This window comes from Gavialis gangeticus, unplaced genomic scaffold (assembly GCF_001723915.1).
Source record: "Gavialis gangeticus isolate Ggan-Ray unplaced genomic scaffold, GavGan_comp1, whole genome shotgun sequence".
NCBI classification, from domain to species: Eukaryota; Metazoa; Chordata; order Crocodylia; family Gavialidae; genus Gavialis; species Gavialis gangeticus.
In genome coordinates this window covers 58,073,671-58,086,764 of record NW_017728994.1, presented here as the reverse complement: position 1 = coordinate 58,086,764, position 13,094 = coordinate 58,073,671, and the positions used below count along the sequence as shown (strand labels likewise).

Here is a 13,094-nt window from a genome sequence, read left to right as displayed (position 1 = left end):
AGGTCCCTTCCGACCCTTAATCTATGAATCTATGAAAACAGGAGGTCTCCTATGCCCCATCTTTTCTCAAACCATCCTGGGATTCAAGCTCTAATTTGTTCCACTAGCCTCCTTAAATACTAAAGAGATTTTTTTAAAACAGCATTTATTAATATGATTCCATATATTCGGAAGACAGTGACAGTTTGACGTCATTAGTGTTACTGTAGTTAACAATAATAAAAATTGCTTCAATCTGCATCAGAGTCAATCAGTGTTAGATATAATCAGTGGCACTCATTATTTTAAGTCAAGCATGACAGTTTTACAATTAAAGTAGGTATTTAATTTAAACTAATGGTGTCCCAAAAGAAAAGTCGAATTATACAAACCAGTAGCACAGAATGTAAGAGTGGGCAGTTGTTGTGCGACTCAGCTGGCACAAACACCTTTTCCAATCGATAACATTTATTGTTTCTGCCCTTTATTTGAAGTTTCCACTTCCATCCTTAAATATCTGGGAAATTTATGTTAACAATATTAATACAAGTCCTACTTATAGTTATCTCTTAAAACACTCTCCTTGGAATGTTCTTGAGTCTTAAACTATTTTAGTATAACAAGGCTGCCATCTAGTGCCTTATGACTCTTCCTATTATTCTTCATTTAGTATAATCACTCTCTTTTTCAAAAATAAGTTTTGGTGATGTACAAGATGTTTTTATGCACCTGAACTGCAAACATAGGCTTTGCTTTACTTGCTTCCTTCTCAATATCACTGATTTTAGCAAATATTGCCTACACTTGCATTTCTTTAGTGGCATTACAACCTCTGTAAAAGTCTATGCTCAACAACTGCAAGGTTTGATTGCTACGACTGAAGAAGATAAATTCTACCTTTTCAGGAAAAAAAATGACTAAATTGCCACCCCAAAGCAGCATTGAAGTATGAGACAGTGTAAAGGAGATGGATGTAATCAGTTGTGAATGCATGCTTAAGTGGTATTAATAAAGAATGTGCATTTCTGGCTCTTATCACAAATACAGCACCTTAGAATATTTTTCAACATTTTAAATTAAAAGGCTAGAATCAGTAAAATAGATCGGTCAGCCTTTCCCTCCCACTACATTACTGGAAAAATCCTTTTCTGCCTTTTAGACATCTAACTTTTACTTGGGTATCTAAATGCAAAGCTATTCCACTCTGTTGAAGTCCATGATAGAAAAAGGTGGGTTGATCCTCACACTATTTGTGACCTAGTCGTAGGTTAAGATGAAGACATGCCACAAAAGTAGATACATTAACAGCTTTTCAGACTTGAGCTGGAAGGAACAGGATTGTGCATAGTTGCTTACACACCTCATCTGTAGAACAGGATTTAGCTGCAAGAGTGGAAGAAGGTGTTACTGAACCCTTTGAGCTCTATTAGAAGAAATGAAAGCTTCCATACAGAAACAAGACTCCTTCCTCCCTCCCCAGTCTGCTGAACCCATCACCAGATTTGCTGTAAAAACTATTCACCAAGTTCACGTTTCACATGTCCTCCCCCACTCTCCAAGAGGAAAATACTTTTTCTCCTTGTGAATTAGAAAAGATCATTTCCTCTTTGGAAACTGCCACATACCAAGAAAACTGCTTATCACTATTGTTTCTGTATGTACACTGAGAACACAAGTGACAGTTTTATGAGCTATAAAGTTGTTATCCCTGAGATGACAGTGCACGAGTGGCAAAACCATGAATTAATTATGCAGGTCATCCCTGAAAAAGGGCCATAAAACCTTTAAAAGCTTACCTATCACATATTTTGTTTCTATCATCTATTTTAAAGGACATTGATTAAATGTTTTTTTTCTAGCAACAATTTTACCACTTGCAAGTTTGCTTTTCCCTAATTATGAACCTTTGCAAAATGAAACAATTTTGTTTTCTGTGTCATTATATTTCCCACCTACCTGCCAGATATGCCTAACCAGAATTACCAGACAAGAGTTGTAACAAAGCAGCAGGACCAGTATTTTGAAGCAGTTCTGACGCTCAGAGAGTCCTGACTTTTCCCCAGACCTGCCCAACTTCCTCCTATGTTACACAAGTAGCTACAGAAACTCTTCTGAAGCTTCTATAAAGCCTCATGAGAACCGCTCCACTGTAACTCCCCATTCCTACTCTGCAGGATAATGACAGAAATCATATGAAGTCTTCTGGAGACACAGAAAATTACGTATCTCTATGCCTCCTCTAATTGATAGAGCATGAGCAAATATGTACTATGAACATGGCTTAGAGGGTGCACTGAACATGAATTAGTATGTTTTAATATCTTTGGCATCAAGGTGCGCGGAGAAGGACATGACTTGATTAATACCCTATTCTAATACTATCTGCATGCCAACTTTACTGGTACAAATAGGAGCTGACTGACTCTTGATTGGGAAAGTTATGAGTCAATCATTTGTTCCTAAGTAACTTTCCTTTTGTTTCCTCCATTTCTCCCATTGCTACATGAACTGGTACATGATTCATGTATTGCTATGTGAATCTGGTCCCCATGGCTAGGAACAGAAGTTACACATTAACTGGTATAAATAATTGGAAACAGAAGTTCAGCACATAAAAACCACTTTCAAAGTGGCTAAAACCAGTTTAAAATAACCCTGGATGGATGTAGTATCGGACTTAACTGGTTTAGCTTAAATCAGTTTACTAAACTTCTGTCCCAGATCCCCTCCAGATTCAAGTTAACTCACAGTCTCCCAACTTCCAAGGATGCTTTGCACCTACCCTGCAAACCTCCCCTCACGGAATGGCTGGGCTGGGCTGGGCTGGGCTGGCCTTAGCCCAAGCTGTCTGCTCCAGCCAAACAGGGAGGGGTCTTCTACCTCCACCTTACCACTCCCCATCCCTCCCCACTTCCCACCTGGGCCACTGCAGGCATGTGGTTGCATTTTCAGAATGAAAAGCGAGTGTCTGTTCACCTTCTTATTGGTTCAATCTATGTAGTTTAGATTAACCTGCAAAGATTGAATTGATTCAGCCTCAAGCTTTTTGACCGTCTGTACTTAGCCTATTACTGTGGGTGGGTATTTCCCAAATGAATTTTTTTGAAGGATTTCAAATTAACAAAGGGCTAGAGAGAGACAGACCAATCCTGAAATACTCATCACAATTTGAAGAAAGAGCAAAAATAAAGTCATTTTTGGAAGAGCTGAACATGTGTATTTAATGCAACAATTAAGTCCTGCTCCAGAAGCACAGTTTCTTATGAAATGGGAGGAGGTAGGGGGAGCAGGGAAGGTGCTCTGGTTTAAGTCTCTTTAGAAAAAGCCAGGAATATTTAATCCCTTGTCCAATATTGTATCTTTTTTGTAGGTGATTCACAATCTCAATCCATGCTCAGATCCAGCAGTTTTTTTTCAGAGTCCAATAGTTCTCATCTCTGTCAAACTTAAAAGCCGACCTGTTTTATAGCACAGAGAATGCCATCACATTTGTAAAATCTGAAGGTTCCAGATGAGTGATCCATGGGGATTTAATGCTGACCTCTAACTTCAAAAGCATAATTCTCCATTGCTTGAGTTAAAGGGACCTGGTTAGTTTGGAGACAGTAACAGACTCATCAAACCCATAAGTGGTCCAGTGCCACACACTGAAATAATCAGGCATAAAAACATTTGAAGGAAGATCTTGTATCCTTGTTCAATCCACTTCATTAAACACTTAACAGTGTTGCTTAATTTGAAAATGAAGTAATTTTTGAGACCCAAAGGAAATGCTACAATGATTCCCACTTCCCTTACTTAGGGTGTTACCTGAAAAGGAGAAAAAGGCCAAAAGGTGCAGGTTGGAGTGATCTGCCTGGTGACTATAAATAGCATGATGCAATCTAGACACATATTTGGACTTTGAGCAAGTATGCACACTTACTCTGAAATTATTTAAAATGAGCAGTGGAAGAGAAGAAAAAAGGCACTGTGTGTATAAAGACTGCTAGATTTTCTTGGGTGGCTGTCAGAGGAAGGACCTTAGTCATAGCGGGAAGGAGTCAGGCCACACCTCCCTCTATTTTATTTTGTACTGACAATCTGCAAACTGACAACAAAACTAATGCAGCCCAGGATGCCGTTAGTCTTCTTCACAACAAGGGCACACTGTTGGCTCATATTCAGTTTATTGTAACCTCCAGGTCCTTTTCTGCAGAGCTGCTGTTTAAGTCAGTTGGTCCCCAGCCTGTACCGGTGCATGGGATTGGTCCATCCTAAGTGCAGGACTTTGCATTTGTCCTTATTGAACCTCATGAGATTTCGTTTGGTCCAATCCTCCAATTTGTCAAGGTCTTTCTGAATCTTAACCATACCCTCAAGCATATCCACTACTCCCCCCAGCTTTTGAATCATATGCAAACTTGCTGAGGGCATACTCTACCTTCCATCAACCACGGTAGAAATTTTTTTAAATGTTTGGCTGTAAGAAAGACATTTCCAGCTCTCCCATGGATATTGGTCTAAAACCCAGATTATAAAGAAGAGTTAGAGTCAGGAAGAGCATCTGGCTGTAATAACATCTGCCAAATCATCAAGGCTGCTTGCAGATGTGAAAAAAACCCAAAATGGCACTTTAAACTCGGCATGCTCATGCACATGCCCAGTGAATGCCCAGAAGAAGCAGTGTGTAAGCTGGACCCAGCTTTCTCAGTGTCTGTATATATCAGGCACCTAAATGGGGCTCTTTTAGCACTTTTATCTAACAGCTGATTGAATCAGCTTTGGACAAAAGCACCAAAAAGCCCCACAGAAGCACCCAATCTGCATAGACAGTGCGGAGCCAGGTCAAAGTAATTCACTGCTGCTCCTGGTAACTTTTTTTTCCCCATGTTTGTCAGAGTCTCATGATGTGGATCATGAAATGTGCAAGACTGCTAAAGGAAGACAGAGATTGACAAGGGATATGATGCATGTGAGAATGGTCAAATATAAATCTGGGATATTACTGATAAACAAAAAATTAAGGACAGGTGGAAGAACTATTTTGAAAGTCTGATGAAGAAAGAGAACACAAGAAGTTTGCAAGCAAATGTTACAAAAAACCAAGGCATAGTGACTGACATGAGAAGAACAGACATAAAAAGAGCATCGAACAAAATAAAGAATCGGAAAGCAACATGACCTAATGATATAGCAATGGAAGTTTGGAAAGTCTTGGGGAAGAATGAATCAATATACTGTGGAAACTATTTAAAGTGATATTTGCAACAGAGAAAATGTCAAATGAATGGAGAGGGAGTGTGTTGGTGCAAATATTCAAGCAGAAAGGTGATGTCTAGGATAGTGGCAAGTATTGGGGAGTCAGATTGATGTCTCAGACTTTAAAAGCATGGGAAAGAGTGGTGGAGAATCAGTTAAGGACCAAGGTGGTCATTGGAGAAGGCAAGTATGAATTCATACTGACAGCCATTTTTAGCCTAAATTTTTACTGACAGTCAGTAAATTTACTGGAAGGTATTCAGACATGCTCTATGTCAAACAGAATAAGCAATACGCCAATATCGGCTGTATCCAGGGAAGGAATCCTCCTCAAATGTAACCATAGAAAGAACTTTTACAGTGGACAAGAGAATAGTGCTATACCAAAACGGAGAAGAAAACACTGAACAGTGGGAACGGAATCTTAAGAGAAAACAAGTACAAGTGGGTGGCTGGGCAGATAAGTTACTTTGATTAAAAATAAAATAAGACCGTGAGGCAGAAACAACAGGCATGGAAACCTTGATATAATAGTTTTGTATAATTATCAATTTTCAAAATCTTGTGTACTTAAAACATAATTTTCAGAGTAACCTTACACTGGTCTCTGCTGGTGCATACACAGTTTTTGAATAGCAAGTAATATAATATATGCACAAAAACCCCTTTTCTTTCATTCATGTAGGCTCATGTTTGCACAGGTATTAGACTCTATCAACCATACTACTTGTCAAAATGTAGGATCAGCGTTGCCAGATTGTACATCTAAATTGTATAAATTATGTATGCTTAAAAATTATTTATCATTCTTTTTAGCAAACATTGTCCTTAAAAGTTTAGGCTGGTAGAAGTCCATGCACAAGGATCTAATTTCCTTGTAAAGCATGCGAGTTTTAATAAGCCAACATTCTGCATGCTATAAACTTAGCTCACCAAATTAAAATCACAGCATTGCTAGAACCTTAGCATATCAATGAAATGACACCCAAAAGAACTCAGTCTGAATGCAACCCGAAGTTGAACTACAGAAGTAGCATAAATCCCACTAATACCTACCAATCAGTCTAAAAACATCTGTTTCTGTGATTTGGTCATTTGCACCCAGGAACACAGATTCCATACATATATTTCTGATGAGGATACATGAAGAACTAATCCAGCAATTTGGATGCTTAATTTGCTATCTCGAATTCACTGACATATATCACATTGGCTGAGTAACCAAAGAACAAAAATATAAATGCATTGTGACACAATGTATTCACAATTTGCATACATGCATAATTCAGCTGCAAACCATCACATTCCTCCATTCTGAATTCACTTACGTGCACCAAATCAGCTTTCAGCTATTCCCTAAAATGTTGGCTTATACACCAGCATTATGCTTAGGGAATTTCTATGAGCAGTAGAGCCAGAGTCCTGAACTCAATTTGTAATGCATGTGTCAGAGTATTTTTATTGTGTTCAGCTGACACCTAAATAAAAAGAACATTTTAAATGTGTGGCCCTGCTCCTGTGTGTAGAACTTCTCTGTGGTATTATGTATCAATTAATTTTGTAAAGAGAAACATCAATATCTTTGATATACTTGAATACATATGATGCACTTCAATCACTGATAAAACTTACATTGATTGAAACATTTTCTAATTATCAAGACCACGTGTGTTTAAACAATTCTCTCACAGTGTGCCATTTCTATTTTTTTAATTTGCAATAAAGTCATGAAAAACCCGTGAAACCAAAATCATTTTAATAGCAGCAAAGTTTGAAATCCTCAGAGAGTCTAGACACTGAAGACTTAATACCTCGTCTAAGATATCTCCCTGTCTAGGCACTATTGCTCCCTGTTCTATATTTATTAGTGCATTCATTGTTCAATTAATTTTAAATACCACAAATGATGAGACTTCTATTACGCCTCTTGAGAGACTGCTTCACATCCTAGTAGATTATGCTGATAGGAAAAAATATCCTCTGTTCATCCTAAACTTTTCATTTTTAAATTTCATCACATTCATTACCTCTGGTTTACCAATATCTTGCTGAATAACTTGTCTTCTTCATTTAACCCAGATCATTCACATATCTGTTGATTTCCCTGGTTTTCCCAATCTAATTTGTTTAGCCAACGTGTGTGTGTGTGTGTGTGTGTGTGTGTGTGTGTGTCTTTAATATTTTCCTACAAGCCATCCCGCCACTTACAATTTAAGAGAGTGCTCATTAATTTGCTAAATCTCTGTTGCTAATGAGCTATATTTATTGGAAAGAGAGGCACTCAGCAAGCCAATAGCCAGGCCCATTTGCCTCACATACCTGCCCCACAGGGACTACTACCCCTGGTCCACTGATGCCGTACTTCCACAGATACATACCAAATCAGCGTTCCACTTTTTAAATGCCATGTTACAATAATATCCAATGCCCAGTTTGCTCTTTTCCATTACCCTGATGTCTTGCTCCCCATCCCTCCTTTCTAAGTTTCACCCTCCAAGTTACTAGCATATTTGCTATATGAATCTCATTCTTCCTAGTTTCTGTAACTTTTATCACATTTTTAGACTTCTTCACTTCATGTAGGTGGGAAACTCCTGTCACTGTCTGCAGGGTCAGGAAAATAAACCAATGGCCAGTATGGGAACTTTAACTGAGGCCCATCACCTTTCCCTCCAGCTGATACTACCATCATCTCTTAGTTGCTTATTTGTAGCCTTAATCCAGCAGAAGAACAAGGAAAAGAAACATTTAGATACTGGTATATGCAGGTGTGCCAGTGGCCTCTAGCAGGCAAGAGGCACAATGTCCATGCCCACCATTTCCTGGCTGGATGTGTGACGTTTCAGCTAGGATAGGGTAACAAGTGACAAGGGTGCTACATACTTGACATTTGGCAGCCCTGTATATCCGGTACAATTCCTCCTAGCCTTTACAAGTCACTTTCCTAGGTTCCAAACCTACAAAAAAGGAATTGATACTCAGCACTTGATGCACAGTACTCAATAACCTGCAAGAGTGAGTCTTGCCACTTCATTGAAAAACAAAACAAAGAAAATTCCCTGTTAAGGGCAGCACTTACATACATGATTAAAGATAAAGTTAAGCATGTGTGTAGGTGTTGCTCTGAAGAGGGATGAACCTAATGATTTACTAACATCTCCATGTATAGGGTACTAGTGGAGTCCCTTTCATCCCTTAATTTTGTAATTTTATTTATTTATTTTTTTTAATCAATCTAGTTTGCTTAGCAGTTTTATTCTTTACATGGGCAACTGGTGCCACCTGAGTCTGGTGGGGCACAATATGTGGGCAGGCCCAGGGGTGGGCCAAAAGCCCATATCCACTCCTGCACGGGGGAGGAAGGCAGGGCAGTGCTCTGGTTGGCCGGAGTGCTCTCTGATGCTCCAGAGCGCTGTCAGAGAGGGCGGGGCTGGGTAGGGAAGCAGAGCGTAGTCCCTGGCCTTATCTCCGCTGGCCCGATTGTCTGCTCTGGACCTGGCCCCGTCCTGAGCAGTCCCAAGTTGGGATGCATCAACAGCCCCCCCCCCAACACTTTTGGGGGCCTATCTCGGGGGGGGGGGCACATGCCCCCATGCACCCCCCCCACCAGTCGCCTGTGATTCTTTACAAGCCCATGCTGCTTATAGCTCATAGTTAGCTATCTTTGAACAACACCGTATTTATTCGTGTATCACATACCCTCAAATAAGACATGGACCTTCTTTTTGAATGAAGGGGAAAAAAAGATTTTCCCTTTTAACTAAACCATTCAGAATCAGTCTCTTTATTTAAGATATACGCACAAAATTTCAATTGCTAATTTTCGGGAAGAAAGTGAGTGTGGTATGTGAATTAATAAGGTATTTATTTCACTGCTGAACACTACTTAGTCTTGTGATGTAAGCAGCAGGAATGCCTCATTGCTGCAGAAATGAGCCAAAGAAGAACGTGGCCCTTAAAGAGAAAAATTTTATGCTGCTCTGAGAACCTCAGAAAACAACAAATGGAACATATAAAAGTACCAACCAAATATATATCTGCTAAAATAAATAAAACCTCATATTATTCCAAATGACCATCCAAGTGAAAGTGCTATTTAAAACATTAAGCCAATTTATTTAGATAAGATCTCTCAGAATTTCTTCATGTTAAAATGTATAGGTTTTTTTTCCCCCAAAAATGTAACTCATAAAATTATCTACTTTTCTAATACACAGTCGTCATGGGAATCATACAGCAGTTAGTTATACACAAATTAATAGGAACACATTTATTTTTTTCCCCTAGCATAATGCAGCCATTAGCTGTAAGAACAAAGCATCTAGTTAATTTAAGACCTTACAGGCCCCTCATTACTATCAGACTGGATAACTTTGAAAATATTTTCATGCATTTAAATTATTCAAAGTATTCAAAGACCCATCAATGCAAAGCTACAATATCTTTAAAATATTTTAAAACCTGACAAAAGACAAATAAAACTAGTGAGTTAGAGGTGAAAGGCTATCTTGGATATAGCAGAGTTTGTCTCAGATAAGATTTATAGATCTACAGCATAGTGAAAGAACAAGGTCTCTCTTGGAGGTTTCTGAAGTCTGCAAATCTTATTACTGTCATTTATTTCCTCTCTCTTAAATGTAATAGCATTTAGTTTTAAAAGACAAAACAAATGTTTACACCCACCACCCAAAACATATGCACAGTATAGATTGATACACTGATAGTATTTTTTAAAATGGTGCAACTTCTCAGGTGTTCTTCATATAATTAAATCAAATGAGTGGATACAGAAGTCCAGCTCTCTAAATACTGGAATTTCTATTTTTGAAATAAGAACAATTTTTGCTGGGTATATAATACTTGTATGCAATTTTTTATGTTTGATTAAGAATAAATGTAGGACTGAGTTTTACAGCATGTTTTCAATTAGGTCTATTATATGAAAAATGTAAATGCTACTATGAGTACTCTGGAAACCTGGTATTTAAGAATTAACCTCAGCTGAGAGATTTTACACTTGAGCTTGGGCGTTTCTGTTGAAAGTATGATTCACTTTAATAATTTCCAAGAAGCGAACTTGTGTCTCAACCTAGTGGAAGACAAATATTATTTGCCTTGCAATTTTATGCTCTCTTCAAGGTGTAAAGTGAAATTAATAAAACAAATACATAACATTTATTTATTAGATGTTGTATGCCATAAAGTCATTATGAAGCAAGACCTTCAAAGGCCTTCAATATCTACATTGCAAAAGCATGGTCAAAGATTAAAGGAAACTAAGTAGCAAAACCATTTGTCTTGGCACGTATTCAGAGGCAATTCTATTAAAATTTAAATTAAGGTGGGGTAAATCATTAATAATTGGGCCAGATTATGACAGAGGGCATGTCTGTATGAGATGTTTACTGCAGAGTTCCCCAATTAACTCTGCAGTAAAAGTGACACCATCTATGTGTGCAATTGTATTTGGATGGAGCAAACTAATTAACTCCGCTGCAGGATAGCACTGACAGACAAGTACTATCCTACGGTGGAGTTATTTACTCTGCCACAATGAATGTGTAGATGCTAATGGGGCTGGCTGGGGAACGAGATGCCTCAATGTGGGGGCTGCTTGCCGCCTAACCCCGCATTGAAGCACCCTCATGGCCCAACCAGCCTCTGTGAGAGTATGTAGAATAGCCCGTGACACGAAGCCTGGTCTTCCTTCGCCATCACTGATAAACATTTACAGTATATTGTGGTAGCACCTGGAGGCTTCAATCCAGATCAGTCCTGCAAAGGGTAATACTTATCTAGGACAGACACTTGTGTTACAGCTAGCTAGTCAACATGAGATTTCAACATACGTGACATACTTTTTCAGTGGTCTCATCTACACGTGCCCTTTACTGTGGTGTTGACTAATTAGCTCTGGAATAAAGTGTCATTATTTGCATGTGTGGCGCTATTAGGCCACAGTAAACTAATTAACTCTGCCATAGGGTAGTACTGCCTGACAAGTACTATCCTATGGCAGAGTTAGTGTGCTACAGCGCACATGCAGACAATAACTGGGGCTGACTGGGACACAAGGGTGCTACAGTGTGGAGCTACCTGCTCAACCAAGAGGGTTTCTTTGCTCTTTTGCTCTGCCTTGATGTATAGTGGGATGGTCCCTTTCTGTGCCTGCAGGATTAGTCCCTTGAGAAATGCTCACCTTTCCTGGACTCCCAATTCTCCAGTGCTTTTGCCTGTCAGTCCCTCCCCAACTAATCTCCTGAGCTTGTTGGGGTTGGCCTTCCTGAAGTCTAGCACTTCAGCCCTACCAGTTATCTTCCCCACCTTTTGCCGGATAGTGAACTCTATCAATAGGTGGTCACTATCTCCTAGGTTACCTTGTACCTGGAGATCTCCCACCAAGTCATCCCCTGTGGCCAGCACCAAGTCTAGCAAGGCATTTCCCCTAGTGGGACCATTTACCTCCTGTGGTAGGTCAAGGTCATGTAACAGGTTAGAAACTTACAGGAGTGGATAGAGAGCAATGCCCACCTCACCCCCTGCTTTTTCCCCCACTCTATCCTGTCTATACAGCCTGTAGCCCTCAATGCCCACTGCCCAGTTGTGGGTAGGGTCCCATCAGGTTTCTATTAGCCCAACCAGGTCGAATTCTTTGTTTGCAAGCAGGAGTGCAAGTTTGTTCCTCCTGTTTGTTCCCCATGCTCCTAGCATTAATATAGAGACATCTAAGCCCCCCACAGTAGGTGCCCTTAGCACTTCCCCATCCTGATGCTTAGTGAAGCCCTTGTACTCCAACTCCAATGAGAACTGTGCCAGAGTTTATTCAGGCACATCAATAGCACAGGTAGATGCTCTCAGAGTGTGGCACAGTTCACTTCTGGCCACCCTATCACAAGTCCTGGCTCTTTCTAGGTTTGTTTTATGGGGGAATTACAAATCTACTGTATTACATTTACGGATTACTTGTGAAATTAGAGTAAAATGAAATGTTTAATTACTCACAGTAACATGTTCCCCTGAGTGGATTTCCAAGGTACCTGTTTTCAGAGTCACAGCTGCAGAAATAAAAATTTTTGGTGTTACTAATAAATACATTTTATAGTCTGAAAGCAATTTTAGAATGAACATTTTTTCTAAGCATGAAAGGGCATAACTTTATTATTAAAAAGTGAGAATAAGTAAATGTTTAAGGTATTTGAAATAAGGTAATTCAGAACAAATTCTATACTTTTTCCTATATGTATGAATTATTTATATTTAACTTAATAGGCAATTTGAGAACTGGAATGAACAGTCTATCCCAATAAGTTTATTTGTGCATTCTAAAGCTCTATAATAACCAAGGATCCTGGTTTTCTCTGTTTAAAAAAATGTAAATTCTATGATTAACACCTCCCACCCCCCTAAAATCCATGTTTTTCTGTGATTAAAATGAAATGCCGCTATATATATAGCTAAGAGTTGAACGCAAAGCTTTATTAATATATTTACAATTTTAAAGCAATTTGAAAGCCTCAATTACTATAATAAAATAAATTCTAAATATCTATAAATTTTCCTGTTTGATTTTCAGTTTATCATGGAAAAACCAAATCTCCTCCTGTGTCCACCCCCTACCCCCACCTCCACCCTGCTAACCAGAACGCAGGTCCAGCTGCCCCTCACTCCCAAACCCACAGCCCCCTGGGCCTTGCCGGTGACTCTCACTCCCAACCCAAAGCCCTCTGGCTCTGCTGATGCTCCTCACTCCCAGCCCACAGCCCCTTGATCCTACTGGCACCCCTTACTCCCCACCGATAGTCCCCATCCCCCCCAGCCTTACCCGTGCCCCCCCCTCCCCACCCACAGCCCCCCGGCCCTGCCACGGCCCCCCC

General features: G+C 39.5%; 1 protein-coding gene across 2 annotated transcripts in view; it reads right to left on the bottom strand.

The window, feature by feature from the left end:
* ATRNL1 (attractin like 1) overlaps positions 1 to 13,094 on the bottom strand; it is a 1,264,546-nt gene that overhangs the window by 698,511 nt on the left and 552,941 nt on the right. For both annotated transcript variants that reach the window (XM_019502884.1, XM_019502883.1), the window contains exon 21: positions 12,223 to 12,275. In XM_019502884.1, coding sequence (XP_019358429.1) covers positions 12,223 to 12,275 — 53 coding nt within the window. The remainder of the gene's footprint in view (positions 1 to 12,222; positions 12,276 to 13,094) is intronic.